Raw genomic sequence first — 17,982 nt, forward strand, 5'->3', positions numbered from 1 at the left:
GGATACCTGTGTGGATTCTCGTCGTTTCCTGCTACTAACGGTGGGTTTCTGCTATTTCTTTGAAGTTGTGCTTTGTGATCAAGCTGATCGTAATTTGTGTTCACAGCCGGAAACAGTAATTTGTATGTGATTATCCCCGCCGTGGCGGGAAAACGGAATTCAGCCTTGGCGCCGGGATATGTTGAGTAGAGGTGTCAAGAGTGTAAAACACTGCTCAGTGACGGGAGTACTAAGCGTTAGTAGTGTGAAGGCTGCATGAGTCATTCTAGGATAGTGCGCAGGCCATGTTTAGTGTGAAGACAGTGTGCTTGTAATTTTACTGCCGGCTGCGGTGGTCTAGCGGTTCTAGGCGCTCAGTCCGGAGCCGCGCGACTGCTACGGTCGCAGGTTCGAATCCTGCCTCGGGCATTGATGTGTGTGATGTCCTTAGCTTAGTTAGGTTTAAGTAGTTCTAAGTTCTAGGGGACTGATGACCATAGATGTTAAGTCCCATAGTGCTCAGAGCCATTTGAACCATTTTTGTAATTTTACTTGAGTATCTTATGATTTATTCTGTGGTCTTAATTTGAAGGGGCCGTGACTTTGGTGTCTTGTATTGTTGGTTTTTACGCTCTTGGTTGCGCAGGCCATTAACTTTTCCAGACCGTATGCTTGTTATTGTGGACTGCCTGTAAGAGTAAAAGATTATGAGCTGTTAGAAGTGAATAATTTTTCATGCTATTTGTTTGAGGTCTTGCATGTGATAAGGGTATTAAATTTAAAAGGGGCCGTAACTCTGAAATAAGATAGTTTGTGTTGTGTCATTTGGTTTGGTTGTCTGTCCTGTTTTTTTAAATATATACACTCCTGGAAATGGAAAAAAGAACACATTGACACCGGTGTGTCAGACCCACCATACTTGCTCCGGACACTGCGAGAGGGCTGTACAAGCAATGATCACACGCACGGCACAGCGGACACACCAGGAACCGCGGTGTTGGCCGTCGAATGGCGCTAGCTGCGCAGCATTTGTGCACCGCCGCCGTCAGTGTCAGCCAGTTTGCCGTGGCATACGGAGCTCCATCGCAGTCTTTAACACTGGTAGCATGCCGCGACAGCGTGGACGTGAACCGTATGTGCAGTTGACGGACTTTGAGCGAGGGCGTATAGTGGGCATGCGGGAGGCCGGGTGGACGTACCGCCGAATTGCTCAACACGTGGGGCGTGAGGTCTCCACAGTACATCGATGTTGTCGCCAGTGGTCGGCGGAAGGTGCACGTGCCCGTCGACCTGGGACCGGACCACAGCGACGCACGGATGCACGCCAAGACCGTAGGATCCTACGCAGTGCCGTAGGGGACCGCACCGCCACTTCCCAGCAAATTAGGGACACTGTTGCTCCTGGGGTATCGGCGAGGACCATTCGCAACCGTCTCCATGAAGCTGGGCTACGGCCCCGCACACCGTTAGGCCGTCTTCCGCTCACGCCCCAACATCGTGCAGCCCGCCTCCAGTGGTGTCGCGACAGGCGTGAATGGAGGGACGAATGGAGACGTGTCGTCTTCAGCGATGAGAGTCGCTTTTGCCTTGGTGCCAATGATGGTCGTATGCGTGTTTGGCGCCGTGCAGGTGAGCGCCACAATCAGGACTGCATACGACCGAGGCACACAGGGCCATCACCCGGCATCATGGTGTGGGGAGCGATCTCCTACACTGGCCGTACACCACTGGTGATCGTCGAGGGGACACTGAATAGTGCACGGTACATCCAAACCGTCATCGAACCCATCGTTCTACCATTCCTAGACCGGCAAGGGAACTTGCTGTTCCAACAGGACAATGCACGTCCGCATGTATCCCGTGCCACCCAACGTGCTCTAGAAGGTGTAAGTCAACTACCCTGGCCAGCAAGATCTCCGGATCTGTCCCTCATTGAGCATGTTTGGGACTGGATGAAGCGTCGTCTCACGCGGTCTGCACGTCCAGCACGAACGCTGGTCCAACTGAGGCGCCAGGTGGAAATGGCATGGCAAGCCGTTCCACAGGACTACATCCAGCATCTCTACGATCGTCTCCATGGGAGAATAGCAGCCTGCATTGCTGCGAAAGGTGGATATACACTGTACTAGTGCCGACATTGTGCATGCTCTGTTGCCTGTGTCTATGTGCTTGTGGTTCTGTCAGTGTGATCATGTGATGTATCTGACCCCAGGAATGTGTCAATAAAGTTTCCCCTTCCTGGGACAATGAATTCACGGTGTTCTTATTTCAATTTCCAGGAGTGTATGTTCCAGTGTGCTACAAGCGGCGGGCACAATCAGTTCCGGACTGACCAGTATACGGGACGGCGTGTTGATTGAAATATGTTCGGACTGCGTTAGTTCGGCCAGCTACGTCTTGCTGACGCTCGGCGCTACTTGGCTGTATCCTTTCAGAGTCGCTGCTCGCCCCAGTAGTTGACAGAAGTTGAGTATTCTCTCTTGTAATTATTTGGAGATTCCTGTCGTTAATGTGTTCAGGCTGCGCCAAGGTGCGTCCCCTGTTCCTAGCAGTTTGGTCACTCTTGTATCGGGGTGGGTCATCCGTTGGGGTGTGCCTGCTGTTGCGTGGAGCTTAAACTCCCTTTTAAGATAACTGTCTTTCTGCCTAAATATTGCTATACTACTTCAAAGGGATTTCACGAGTGAGTTCAGTAGAATAAGTCACTATATAATTGGTGGAATCCCATTGTTTTATGATCTGTCTATTGGTCTAAGGTTCCCGTTGGGGAATTTGCTCTTTTACTTAAAATTTGTTATTTAATATTCTGTCCTGTTGCTTGTTTTACCAATGGGGATTTAGTCCTGGTAAATTCCTGTTAAATTTGTTGGCAATTATGCTTGTCATCTATATTTATCTTGGAATATTTGTTATTTAATTAAATAATTACTTAACTTATTTCATTCCATATAGTCTTGTAAAGACTATATAAGGTTTTTAGGTATATTTGTTTCATTCCATATACTCTTGTAAAAACTGTACAAGGTTTTTAATTATATTTGTTATTGGTGACTATTGGAATGTCGGTTTTGTAAAAGATTTTGTATAACTGTTTTTGGGGATAGGTGTAATAAATCTTTGTGAACTACAAGCCTATGGTTGCGTTTTCTTGTGATTGCCTTTTGTGACTGGCTTGAAGATCGTAAATTCACGTCGCAGTATTAAACATAAATGTTTCCATACATTTATCATTCCTCTGTTAAATTTACTGCATTTCGGTGCCCAATGTGGGGCCGTTTGCGTATCAGTTCCTCAATCACTTTGCCGAGCCTGTGGTGGCTTCATTGGCTACTCAATTTCTCAGTTAAGATCAATACAATATATGTGCAGTTTTACACTTGTCTTTCTACTTGCTGAAAATACAAAAAAATTGGAAGAAATATCACTTGACTATTCTTTTCTGAATCCCGACAGCACTCCGGAAATTTGAAATACGAAACGAAAAATCATAACAACACATGCAGCTATTGCTAGCGTCCACAGGTTGGCCGGCCTGAGTGGCCGAGCTGTTCTAGGCGCTACAGTCTGGAACCGCGCGACCGCTACGGTCGTAGGTTCGAATCCTGCCTCAGGTATGGATGTATGTGACGTCCTTAGGTTAGTTAGCTTTTAGTAGTTCTAAGTTCTAGGGGACTGATGACTTCAGAAGTTAAGTCCCATAGTGCTCAGAGCCATTTGAACCAGAAGGTTACCTGGGAAGTTGGCCTGTGCGAGGACGGGTCCGCTGGAGGCGACGGCTCCGTCGATGATGTCCGGGTAGCGGAGGCGCGCCCAGGCGGCCAGGTTGCCGGCGTACGAGCCGCCGAAGACCACCCACTTGGCGGCGCCCAGCTGAGGGTTCTCCTGGCGCTGCTGCCGGATGAAGGTGGCCAGGTCCTCCAGCGCCTGCGTCGAGTTCAGGTAGCGCAGGTTCGCCGCGCTCGTGTCGCTGCAGGAGCAAGTGTAAGCCAATGGAAACGACATTCTCTAGCCAGTGATAAAATTTAATTATTCTGCTCATATCCGATAAGGACACATAGCTAATGTTTTGGCAATAAATGTATCTAGTGTTTCCGTGAAAAACAGGGCTATTCATAAGTACCTCTGGGATTTCAGAAGACACACAGAAAAATGATGCGTATCAGTGAACGGAGCATTTCCCCAAGTTTCGATCCACAATAGGCGCTGTGGCGTAGTTTCTCGAGTAGGGACAGGCGTGCCAGAACATGTAGACATATCATCCACTCCGTATTGCCGCATCATCTTAGTACGCGGCTGCAGAAAGGCAACTGAATGAAATGATTACGAAAGCGGGCTGCTGTTACCGCGCCACAGTGACCTGCATTTTGACTTTCCAAAAATGTTCAGATGTGTGTGAAATCTTACGGGACTTAACTGCTAATGTAATCAGTCCGTAAGCTTACACACTACTTAATCTAAATTATTCTAAGTCCAAACACACACACCCATGCCCGAGGGAGGACTCGAACCTCCGCCGGGACCAGCAGCACAGTCCATGACTGCAGCGCCTTAGTTTGACTTTCCCCACGTCACAAATCGCCGCCGTATTGAACACCTGTAGTACACTGATGAGCCAAAACATTATGACCCCTTGTTTAACAATTTGTTTCTCCCTCCTTGGAACGAAGTACATCACTGATTCTGTATTTCATCGATCCAACAGTTTGTTGGTAGGTTTGTTGATGTATGTAGCATTAGATGTCTACGCGCGCGTGATGTAATTGGCGTAAATAACGGGCCGTTGATTTACGTCGGCGGTGAAGCCGTACGATGGTGGCCCAGATGGATACCACAGGATTTACTTCAGGCGAATTTGCTCACCAAGCCATCAACGTAAGTTCATTGTAATGATCCTGGCTCCGATACATGGACAATTATACTGCTGGAAGATGAAATCCCCGTCAGAGAAGGCATAGAGCATGAAGAAATGCAGGTGGTTCGCAACTTTCAACGTGTCTTCGATTACAGCCACAGCTCCCATGCAAGCGCAGGATAATACTCCTCCCACGAGCCTGCGACCGTGGCACATTGCACGTTTCGAGCCGCCGTTCACCCCGATGACGGCGTTTGTGGTGACGGCCTGACGCCGTCAGCAAAAATGTGATCTCTCGAAGAGCCGATACGTTTCCTCCATTGATCGATGGTCGAATACCGAAGGTCTCGTGCCAACTGCAGTCGTAATTACCGATGGCCGTTGGATCAACATTTGAACACGTAGGGATGGTCTGCTGCAGAGGTCCATGTTCAATAATGTACAGTGAACGGTGTGCTCCGAAGCACTTCTGCATGCACCAGCATTGTGCTCTGTTGGCAGAGATGCCACAGATCACCATGTATCTCACTTTACAGAGTAGACAAGCCACCGAGCGCCACTTTCTGTGAAGAACAGTGAACGTCCAAGCATTTAGCGCCTAGTGGTAGTTCCACTGTCCTCCTACCTCTTTCCGCAGTTGCTCACGCCAGTAGCACGTGAACATTCGACCAACTTCGCCATTTTCGAGATAATTGTTCACAAGCTCTGAGTAATAGTAAATCTGCCGTTTGTAAGAGTCGCTTATTTCAATGGATTTTCCAATTTGCAGTCCGTATCTTCGCTAGGGTAGTGCCCCGTCCGTGTCTGCTCTGCTTACATATGTTTGTTATCACGTCACGTGCCCGCACCTCCACCAGGCGGCATTCAGCGTCGCGGTGGGCAGTGATCATAATGTTTTGGCTTATCAATGTATGAATTAAAACTTGTGGAGATGCTCTGTCCACTGATATGTGTTATTTTTCCGTATGTGTTGTAGTTTTCACCCAGTCATCTTCCGGTGTCCTAGAGGCACTTACGAATAACTCTCCGCCGGCCGGAGTGGCCGAGCGGTTAAAGGCGCTACAGTCTGGAACCGCACGACCGCTACGGTCGCAGGTTCGAATCCTGCCTCGGGCATGGATGTGTGTGATGTCCTTAGGTTAGTTAGGTTTAAGTAGTTCTAAGTTTTAGGGGACTTATGACCACAGCAGTTGAGTCCCATAGTGCTCAGAGCCATTTGAACAATTTTTTTGAATAACTCTCCACGGAGTCCGCCGGAAAAATGTAAGCACATTTTAAGGAACGAAAGTATTACTTACGTGTTTATTTTACATTTGATAATTGATCAGACATGTTGTACAATCTTCAGTTTAGCACATGGTTACCTTAAATGTTTAAAATGTTCACCACTGGCTGCAATACACATAACAGAACGACGAGCGGTCGCCGCAACTACGTCAGTCAATGTTACAGTGGAGATCGGTGCACATGTCACTGTAATCTCCTGGCGAAATACCTCCAGCGTGTGTGGCTTCTTTCACAGTTCCCCACAAGTCCATAGGTGTTAGATCTGGCGACCATGGAGGGAACTCAATGAGCCCATTTCGTCCAATCCAATGCCCCAGGAAATTGTCATCCAGGAAATCTCGTATGGCTCGGTGGTAGTGTGGTGGCGCCCCGCCCTTTTGGTAGAACACCTCTTCATCACCTCCATAAAGTGCACGTATACCTGGCAAAATTGATGTGCGTAACATTTCCAGGTACACTTCTCCAGTGAAAGTAGCATCAAAGAAAAAGGGTCCTACTGAGCCCCTAGATGACAGTCCACACCACACATGAACACCTGGTAGATTGACCGCTTCATCCAGTACACTTTGTTATGCCGATTCATGGTTCCATTAAGTTTAAATTGTGCATCGTCACTCCACATGCCCGCATCTCGTGGTCGTGCGGTAGCGTTCTCGCTTCCCACGCCCGGGTTCCCGGGTTCGATTCCCGGCGGGGTCAGGGATTTTCTCTGCCTCGTGATGGCTGGGTGTTGTGTGCTGTCCTTAGGTTAGTTAGGTTTAAGTAGTTCTAAGTTCTAGGGGACTGATGACCATAGATGTTAAGTCCCATAGTGCTCAGAGCCACTCCACACTATATTTGTCACAAATGGTTCGTTATCAGTTTCCATTTGCTGATACCATTCGCAAAATTGCATTCTTATATCGGGATCGTCATCATTAATCGCGTGCAGTAATGGTGGAATGTAAACTTTCCACTTTGCAGCTTTCATAAGTCTTTGTACACTTGTGCTGCTAACCCCCATTCTCGTGGACGTTGCGTAGCAGACTTCTGTGAAGAAGTAACAAAAGTTTCCAAAACGACAGCCGTCTACGCAGGACTTGTAGCTGTACGCTGTCTTCCTGATCTTTCTTTGTGAATATCACAAATCGTTCCAAGCACTTCCAACTTGTCCATGATGCGTTTAATTGCTAGGTGAGTTGGTGGTTCTGTTTCAAACTCCCGACTCCACTGACGTTGCACTTCAACGGCATTATCAAACTTGAAAAACCACTTCACAATACATTTTCGTTGCTCGAATGTCAAGCGTGCTCCAGCCATCTTGTTTTCTTTATACCGAGATGAAAGTACGAGATACTAACATCTATTGAGCCAAAGACCATGCTACAACAGAGTCGTAACTCTAATCGAACGACAATGTCGATATCCCGATAGAGCCTGACAAAGAGTGTATACGCTCTGGCGGGCTCTGTATTTTGACACATGTGGCTGCTTCATACCCCACTGAAAAAAGTGGTTCAAATGGCTCTGAGCGCTATGGGACTTAACTTCTGAGGTCATCAGTCCCCTAGAACTTACAGCTACTTAAACCTAACTAATCTAAGGATATCACACACATCCATGCACGAGGACCCCACTCCAGCTGGCATTCAACACAGTAATGTCCTATACTATAAATTTAGAGCGAGCGCAGCTCTCTACGAAGGGTGTCTTAGCTCGATTCATTCTTCTACAATAATACGTATATTAAAAGCTGTGTAAGAGAAAAAGGACTTTTTTCCTTGCAGCTCGTCAGTTACGCCCCACTGCATGTATCCTGAGCACAACGTGAAGCCGATTGAAGTAGATTTTGGGTCAGGGAATTAAAAATAAGTCACAGGAAATCAGATAACTCGAATAGCTGAGGAACAATTGAAACGCCTTTTCTTGCCAAAAATGGGTTGCTGAAGACTGCCGAGTGGCAAGGTACATCGTCATGCTGTGGTATTCAGATGCGTGCAATATCTGACCTTATACCTGTGCAATATCTGACCTTACACCTGCGTACTTTAGTTTGAAGTTCTCAAACTTTTTCGATAAAAATTTGTACACAGTTTATCCTGAAGGTACAAATACTTTCTGGATTATTCTGTGTCGGAAACCAAACAAACATTCATTCGATTTTGGATTTGCTCATTATTGCTTACTGAGGTCGGGGAGACTTTCTATGTGCTAATCTCGACTTTGGCTTTTGATCTCGGGCACACATTCGAAAATACGTGCCTCGGCGTCTGTGAAATACGACTGAAAAAAAAACTGCTCGTACAGAGAAACAAGCAGTGAGCTATCTTGCGACACAGGGAGGTGAGCCAGACACGGATCGCATGCGCGCGATTTTATTGAGGGCCGTGGGAGGTACAGAGGGCTGCCTGACTGCGGTTTTCAGGCGGTTTCTCGCATTCGTTTGGGCAAATGCTGTACTTTTTCCACAAGTGCGCCTCAGAGAACACGATACACAAGCAATTACACACGATTCGCTGACAGCTAGTGCACACGCCTTGTCTCCTCTAAGGTGATTCTGCACGATGCCTTTTTGGTGTTCAACTTGGCGCGTTTGCATAAATTTGCAATAGAACAACTATGCTTGCGCGTTTGTGCATGCATAAGTTCCTGGAAATGGAGGTCGTGAGTAAAGTAAATTGCTGCCTTCATTCAGTAGGAATCCTTACGCTTTGCAGTAGATGACAGGCAGCTGGGACCCATGAGTGTTTGACTATATAATGCGTTGAGGTCACGATGGGAAGCGATTTATTTGCAGTAATGTCTGGTGACACTTAAGTTTATACATGATTACAGACAAAGAAAATTCATATTGAATACCGCTTCATATTTGAATAAAAATTTGACATGTGGTGCCTTGAGCGTCAAGCCTCAGATAAAGTCTCCGATCATATTACTGTAAAGTTAGAGTAAGTTTCGAAGTTAGAAAAAAAGAATAAGCCAGAAATTTATGAAAGGTATATATGAAAACTGTGGCTGAATATTCATACTTTGGCGCGTTAGAAACATAGCAACAGTGGAGCCTGACATCTGAATAAAAGAAATGATGGGGTATATGTAGCTCCTCAACAAACTACTAGAAACAAAAATGAAGTACATTGATAATGCAAAAAATACGAAATTGAAAACCATAACGTCCGTTCTAGTGGATGATGGAATCTATGAAGTTCCCAAATTTATCGATTCCGAAGATGTTAATCTACACATCATCTTTCATGATTAAATCCAAAGACGCATTAAAAGTTAATTAACATTCTTGACTAGGAACCCCGCTTAAGTATTTATCAGTTTCAGGAATAGTTGCTGAAATGTTTTGTTTTCAAAAGTAGTTCAAACTGATATATAAGTCCCTGGTTAGTAGCTAACGAAATTTTACGGCCAGCCTCATCGGTGCAGTTTTCCAAGCAGAAAATCTGAAATGTTGCTGTGACCTCCTTCTGAAATTTACAAACAAAACGTTGCCATCCTTTAGTATTTCTCGTACCTCGATTATTTACAATCTTCTTTACCTGCAGTATCTTTTGCTTTTTTTCTGTCACCTTTTCTTCACACTAAACTCAACTCAAGCAAAGAAGTGGATTCATAACAGACTGCTTACGCAGTGCGGCAACGTGTGAACAAGAGAACGCCCACGTGTACATGCGTTCTTTCCACAAATTTTTGTGTGTGCCCTTTTATTCCCGTGCGTCTGTGATTGCGCACGTCGAAAAAGGTATCGTGTGGGTATACCTTTAGGTTACCTTCATAACAGTGACGCAAAGAAGGGCATCCGCCACGGAGTTAAACGATGAAATAAAAATCGCCGATTTCTGTACTTGACAGAACAGGCGCTAGGGAAAAAGGGGGGAAAAATAACACGGCTGTAAAATTTTGGCTTCCTCTGAAGGTAATCCAGAAAATCAGTATGTACATTCTTACAATTATTTTCTACGCAGTTCATGAAGTTACACGTGACGGTTCTCTACATCCTGTGGTAAAATTTCACGATATACAAACAAGGTCAAATTTAACTCTCTGCTGCTCATTGTCAGCGTCAATTGACTATATAATTATCATATGACAGTTCACTCTTTTCACATTGCCATCTATTCTTGAGGCTGAAGATCTCGCCTCAGGAGATTCGTCTTCCACTTCCTCTCGACAAATTTAAAATCTTGTGCCATCTGAATACTTAGTTAGGAGCCTGTGTGGATAATGGGGCTGAAACTGTTGAGTGTCCTGTATACATAACAGTCGGCGTAAATTTCGCTTTTCTGCCAGCCTTGGGCCTGACTTTTGGCACAATTCTGGAAATCCCGCCTCAGAACTCGACAACAAATATTGACGCGTGGCGTAACCTCCCCTGAAGAGCTAACAAAGTCGTTAATAATATTTTATTTTATAAAACCATTATCAGCTTCAGCATGTCTGTAGATCGAAAAGTCTCCACTGTTAATTATCCGGAAAAATGTTCGCTGCCAAGATATACACAGTCTGGCTCAGAGCTGAGGCAACAGCGTGACTGACTGCCATGTAAAGGACTCGGAAGCGCAAAAGAAGGGCCATCAGCCCACTGATACAGACTTAGTCTCGTTACACTTATTCATATTAGTTTGTCCATCACTTTTTGTTCTGCCGAATAGACAACGTGTATTTCTGTATTCAAGCTACGAATGCTGCACAGTAGGAATGTAGTGTACTCACGACGTGGGCCTGCTGGAACCATAGTAGCGGTGCTCCAGTTCGAACATGAAGGCGCCATGTTGCACGGCCAGCTCGTACATGTAGCCTCCAGCCAGCCACGTGTCGCTGGCTTCAGACTCCCCGCTGATGAAGAGGAAGACGGGGCCTCCAGGGCTGTAGTACTCGCCGTTGCTGTAGTAGAGCTGCAGAAAGCCCCACAAGTGATCACACAGCAGAAAGGCTTTCTAATACAAAAATATACTTCATACCTTGTGTCACAGCTGAATAACAACAAGATTTGATTGGAAGGCAGCTGGAGGAGACAATATTGTAATGAGAGGAACATAAGTGTGGACAGTTACAATACACGGCAAAAAAATAACTTCGTTACCCTTTGTAAACATAGGATTCCGCGGCCGTTGTCGCAGTCAATAAAATTCTTCTGGGTTTGAGGCTGCATTGTCAACTTTAAAATTCCGACGTTTCGGCGACTGTGGCAAAGCGCCTTCCTACATCTACATCTACATTTATACTCCGCAAGCCACCCAACGGTGTGTGGCGGAGGGCACTTTACGTGCTACTGTCATTACCTCCCTTTCCTGTTCCAGTCGCGTATGGTTCGCGGGAAGAACGACTGTCTGAAAGCCTCTGTGCGCGCTCTAATCTCTCTAATTTTACATTCGTGATCTCCTCGGGAGGTATAAGTAGGGGGAAGCAATATATTCGATACCTCATCCAGAAACGCACCCTCTCGAAACCTGGCGAGCAAGCTACACCGCGATGCAGAGCGCCTCTCTTGCAGAGTCTGCCACTTGAGTTTGTTAAACATCTCCGTAACGCTATCACGGTTACCAAATAACCCTGTGACGAAACGCGCCGCTCTTCTTTGGATCTTCTCTACCTCCTCCGTCAACCCGATCTGGTACGGATCCCACACTGATGAGCAATACTCAAGTATAGGTCGAACGAGTGTTTTGTAAGCCACCTCCTTTGTTGATGGACTACATTTTCTAAGGACTCTCCCAATGAATCTCAACCTGGTACCCGCCTTACCAACAATTCATTTTATATGATCATTCCACTTCAAATCGTTCCGCGCGCATACTCCCAGATATTTTACAGAAGTAACTGCTACCAGTGTTTGTTCCGCTATCATATAATCATACAATAAAGGATCCTTCTTTCTATGTATTCGCAATACATTACATTTGTCTATGTTAAGGGTCAGTTGCCACTCCCTACACCAAGTGCCTATCGGCTGCAGATCTTCCTGCATTTCGCTACAATTTCCTCAGGGTGTATTGCTAATTGCTGAATGAGCACTAGTTTGGTTACTTATATACTATGGAGGAGTGCTGTCATTGGATATCAGGATGAGGAGGAAGGGTATTAGGAGTTCATTTTATTGGTCTTTGCATTGCGTGTTGCCATTGGCGGAAATAGGCGTTTTCCATTGGAGTTTCTTTTACTGCTTGCCAATGGTGGAAATCGGCGAATAGGAAACTGAGCGGTGACTGGAGCGTAGCGTTGTTTACTAGCTACTTAGTATCGACTAGGGCGCGTCAGCGCTCTGTGTACCCTCTCCACCGCTGTGGCCTGCCGCGCGCCTGTTGCTCTGCGAGAGCTGTCCTTCCGCAAAGCTGTCACTGCTGGCAGCCAAAACGCTGGAAGTCGGCACCCGTCTTCTCTATTCATGTTGTCGAGACACTTGGCTATTTCTATAGCCTCTCTAATCTGCCTCCTCAAACTAAACGGCTGTTTCGCCAGTACGCAGGCCTCTCGAAATTCGATCTTCATCCTGCACTGTTCCTGATGTTCTGCCACCGCTGATTTGTTGTATTGTTTGAGGCGGATATATCTCTCATGTTCAGTTAACCTTGTGCTTATTGGACGCCAAGTCTCACCTACATACACCAGTCCATATTCGCACCCGATTTCACAAACTCCGACGGCATGAAACTTGTCAATTATATCCTTCGACGCACCCAGAACGTCTTCTATTTTGTTGTTGCTGCGAAAAATTGTCTTAATACCTGCCCGACGTAGAATTTTGCCCAGACTTTCAGTAACCCCTTGTACGTATGGTAGCAGGACGGTGTTCTGTGCTTCGTTCTGCATTTACCTGTTGCCATCCTCCTTCGGCGCCATGGTTTTATTTATCATCCTCCTGTCATAGCCATTAGCTCCAAAAATTGACGTGAGGTTCTGTAGTTCAGCTTTCAGATTGTGTTCATCGCTGATCCTGTAGGCTCTCTAATAACACGTTTAATATTTTTTTTTTCTTTGTGGAATCAAAAATTTAAAAACCTCTCTCACACCGGCCTGATTTAGCTTCACTGATCAGGATAGTAAAAACATGCGTATATTAAGGGAATTTTCATTGACAAAGCAGGCTTATCACATTCACACAGTTCAATACTGTTCTATCCTGATTAAATTGAGCTTAACTTAAATTCCATAAGGCAGTGAAGCAATTTCGAAGTCTCGGTGCGACGAAAATTGTCAGTCGATCTGCTGGAAACATTTGTAATAATTATTAACTTTCGGTGATCACATGGTGAAGACCGGAGATCTGCTGGTAACACCGTGTTAGCCTATTTATTTGACGTAACTGGATATCTTGAGCATACAAAACGGCAGGTTCGTCCAGTGTAAATCAGACGTTCCCCACTGATCCCGTGCAACACAGCGTAGTAAGCAGACACTGTCAATAATAAACAGTTAAATTATACGCGGACACACTTACTTTAGTTTAGCTCATGTATTAAATTCCTTCTCATGCAGAATCTCATCAAGATGGCGACTAGCCCAACAATACATACATATACATCCTCCTTTCACGACTAATCGGCAAGAAGTCCTCCTTCTTTTCATAAGAGAAAACATAGATAGCAGAGAAGCTATTCCATGGAGTAAATGGACGCTCCAAGGAATAATTGGGTTTGAAACTACTTTGCATTGATAATCGGTAAGATAAGAAGAGATATTTCGAGATATGTACTGAGTTATGTAATTTATAAAATTTCTGAAAATATCGCGGAGAGACCGCTGCAAGAGACATTACACCCGTTCTTTTCTATGTCCATGGTAAAGTTTTTTTGCTGTGCTGCTGGTTGAGATGTTGGTGGAAGTCTGAAGCTCTTTTTCTCCATGTGGCCAGGTAACAAAGGTGTCATCAACGTACCGTAGCCAGCATTCTACGCGTAATGGTGCGGACTGGAGTGCTGCTTCTTCGAACGCTTGCATAAAAATGTCTGCTGCGGCAGGCGAAATAGGGGAACCCATAGCTACACCGTCCGTCTGCTCATAAAAATCCTCTTTCCACCTGAAATGGGTGCTCGTCAAACAGTGGCGCACTAGCTTGGAAATATCAGGTGCCATGCGTTCCTCTAAGATGTTCATGGTGTTCGTCACGGGTACATTCGTGAACAAAGACTTGACGTCAAAACTGTCCATCAGATCGGTATCCGAGACACCGTTTTCTTTTAAAAGTGCTATAAAATGGGTGAAGCCCATGGCGTATGAATGTGTGTGGCTCACTAAACGTCTAAGCTGCGGAGCCAATTCTTTCGCTAATTTCGATCGGTGAGATAGTACTACTCACTATCCGCCGTAAAGGAAAGTCTTCTTTGTGGATCTTTGGTGCCTGTGACACTTGTGGAATGAGTCTTCGGGTCGTGTCAAAATTCATCCTAGTTTGCTTCAGCAGTGCTTGCGTCGATTAATTACCTTGGCCGTCGGATCTCCCTTAAGTTTATGGCCAAAGGGTTCATTCAAGAGATCCTCCATCCGCTTGTCTTAATCTACTGTGTCCAACACTACAGTGGTATTGCCCTTGTCCGCCTGTATTACCATCATCTGATAGTTGTTCTTCAGCTCCTTGTTGGCAAGACGTTCCTCCTTACTGATGTTTTGCTTCAGAGGCTTTACGTGAGCCAAGACTCGTACTGTTTCTTGTCGGATCTTCTCTGCCTCTGGTTGTGGTTGATGACGAACCGAGGCCTCCACTGATTCGATAATGTTGTCTTTCGATACTAGTTTTGGTGCGATTGTATAGTTCATCCCTTAAGCCAGAATTTGTGTGGCTGCATCGCTCAAGGTGTGGCTGGAGAGGTTCGCCACGGTTCGTCGCGTGTCCAGAATCAGTCCTTCATCTGTCATTTTCCGTTGCAACTTATCGAACTTTGTCATCTGGCGTCTGATGGTATTTTCACTTGACTTTGTGGCCTGTTGGAAGATTAACCTTCTCCCAGTCATACTCATCCACTCAGAAAGAGGAGCAGATGAAACAGTTTCATGTTGTTCACGTCGAGGTCCTTTCTCGCAGCAAAGCTTTGCTGGCTTGTACACAGATATTCCTGGCCTTGTACGTTTTTATGTGGGACGACAGCCGTAAATTTTTGGCACAACATCGACGTCCCTGCATCTCTTCAGGGCCGCAAGATCATTCAGCAGTTTACTTCTTTTCAGCCTCAGTGATTCGAGCTACCTGATGTTTCCGTAGATCTCCTGCCCATACAGGTTCGTCAAATGTAAACGTAACCTCTGTGTCTGATTAGCAGTCATTCCTCGCCAGGTGACGCTGCTATCGCCTGGGCTGTGGTCACAATGTTCTGGATGATCAGTCTATGACGGATGACTGTGTGTGACACATTGTCAACTGCGAGTGATAATTTTTTTCCTCTTTCTGTTACTTTGCTTGATTTACTGTAAAGGTATATCTTTGATGGTTTCGAATACTTTTTGTTTTGCTCTGTAGCATAAAATGTCACTGTGTTTTACATAATCTTGTGTTGCTACATGAATTTCTTACTAATTGAATTTAGAAAATTTCAACTCATTTTCTCATTCTTTGTAATGCTTTTGTTAAATTAACTATGTAAAACATATGATACGCAGAACTGTTTTCGAACTGTGATGCGATACCGATATCAGTAGCTGCAGTTGAACGGAGAGAGTCTATGGGTGTGTAGTTACGAATATGGGCAGGTGTGCTCTGTGTAACAGGATTGTACCGTGTCGGATAAAAACACATGAAAATATACGCTGCACTCACATTTATTACAGGGGTTGAACTAGACACTGGCGTGATAGTAACGACAGAAAACGCGTTACTGTTTCAATACTACAAACTTAACAGAATCTCAGAATAGCAGTGACAATGTACTCACGAGTGATTTCATTATTATTACCGAGTTGTATAGAGTAATCTACTTTAAAATTCTTATCTTATTTGAAATTTAATGAAATTCTGCACAAGTTAAAACATTAACTGCTGCTGCGAAAACATTTGAACAGCAACGCCACCATTTTGAATAATGCTTTTGGTAGAGCCACAGGACGTCGTGTTACGACTCAAACTGTGCGCAAATTTTCTCTTGACGTCCATCTTTGCAACCACGACATTATGCAGCGCGGTGCAGATGGGCCCAACAACATGCCGAATGGACCGCTCAGGATTGCCATCACGTTCTCTTCACCGATGAGTGTCGCTTATGCTTACAACCAGACAATCGTCGGAGACGTGTTTGGGGGTAACCCGCCTGACACACTGTCCAGCGAGTGCAGCAAGCTGGAGGTTCCCTGCTGTTTTGGGGTGGCATTATGTGGGGTCGACGGGTGCCGCTGGTGGTCATGGAAGGCGCCGTAATGGTTGTACTATACGTGAATGCCATCCTCCGACCTATAGTGCAACCATACCGGAAGCATACCGGCGAGTCATTCGTCTTCATGGGCGACAATTCGCGCTCCCATCCTACACATCTTGTGAATGACTTCCTTCAGGATAACGACATCGCTCGACCGGAGTGGTCAGCATGTTCTCCAGACATGAACCGTATCGAACATATCTGGGATAGACTGAAAAGGGCTGTTTATGGAGACGTGGCCGAATCGCCGTTGACGAATGGGACAATCTGGACCAACAGTGCCTTGATGAACTTGTGGATAGTATGCCATGACGAATACAGGCATGCATCAATGGAAGAGGACGTGCTACTGGGTATTAGAGGTACCGGTGTGTACCTCTGAAGGTCTCTCTGTATGGTGGTACAACATGCAATGTGTGGTTTTCATGAGCGATAAAAAGGGCGGAAATGGTATTTATGTTGATCTCTATTCCAGTTTTCTGTACAGGTTCCGGAACTCTCGGAACCGAGGTGATGCAAAACATTTTTGGTGTGTGTATTTAACATACGTGGAATTGGTTCACCAAACTGTGAATTCGTGAACGTCATGCTCATGCTGAGAAATTAGACTGACTATCGCTTCGCAGCTTAAAGTAAATTTTAAACTGCTTCAAAACGTGTACTATATGTTAATAAGGGCATCATGTATGAAAAAAATGTTATTGTGATGGATATATGAACTTAGCAGTCGTGACTACTTTTTACAACCTACATCTTTCCCTTTTATTTTATTGTACTTGTTGTTGCATGTGTTTTTACGTATCTTTTGGAGGGGTATGCTTTTATATATGTCTGCAGTATTTCCACTACGCAAATTTACATATTTAATTGTGGAATGTGGAAAATCGTATAATACGTGGCGTCTGCCGTTAGCTTCCAGGCTCCTACCAACAGAAGCCAGGCTACTCGCTTTTCATTGGTGCAAGGCACAAATCGGTGGGAACTTTAAATTTGACAGCTCTCTGACTACGAGTATGATGTGTACATTCCGTAGATCGTCATATTAGAGCATGCCTAGGACCAGGTGTGAGCTTATTTGTTTTTCGTAATTACAACTGAGCAATATTACCCAGCCTGTTCCACGATTATTTACCGAGCAATAATGTAATTTTGAGTTTGATAACCAAATTCTGACACAGTTTATTTCAGTAACTTTAGTTGTTAATTTCGGGTTTAAAAAATAATTAATATTTATTTACCTTTACAAATTAAATATTTAGATAAATTCACGGTCAAAATTTCGCAAAGGAGGTGTCTTTGAACCGGTTTCTTCACATATTGCTCAGTTCTGTGACAGGACTGAGTAACATGGTATTTTATTGTCGTTATAGCGCCCTGTTTGAACGGAACACTTTTTTTAAAATTTTGTCTGGACGAAATCTGTCAGTCTTCAGATAATAATTTAGAAATTTTGTAGAATATGTATTTCATCTTGGATTGTTTTATTCTTCTTGACATCAAAAGAGAAGTAAATGGGAAGGGTGAAGTGGAAATTAC

General features: G+C 45.0%; 1 protein-coding gene across 1 annotated transcript in view; it reads right to left on the minus strand.

Annotated features, from left to right (window-relative positions):
- The window catches only part of LOC126188247 (putative serine protease K12H4.7), a 78,301-nt gene that overhangs the window by 41,600 nt on the left and 18,719 nt on the right, over positions 1–17,982 (minus strand). The window contains exons 3-4 of the mRNA XM_049929806.1: positions 10,820–11,001; positions 3,711–3,946 (exon numbers count right to left, since the gene is read on the minus strand). Coding sequence (XP_049785763.1) covers positions 3,711–3,946; positions 10,820–11,001 — 418 coding nt within the window. The remainder of the gene's footprint in view (positions 1–3,710; positions 3,947–10,819; positions 11,002–17,982) is intronic.

The sequence above is a fragment of the Schistocerca cancellata genome, chromosome 5, assembly GCF_023864275.1.
Source record: "Schistocerca cancellata isolate TAMUIC-IGC-003103 chromosome 5, iqSchCanc2.1, whole genome shotgun sequence".
NCBI lineage: Eukaryota > Metazoa > Arthropoda > Insecta > Orthoptera > Acrididae > Schistocerca > Schistocerca cancellata.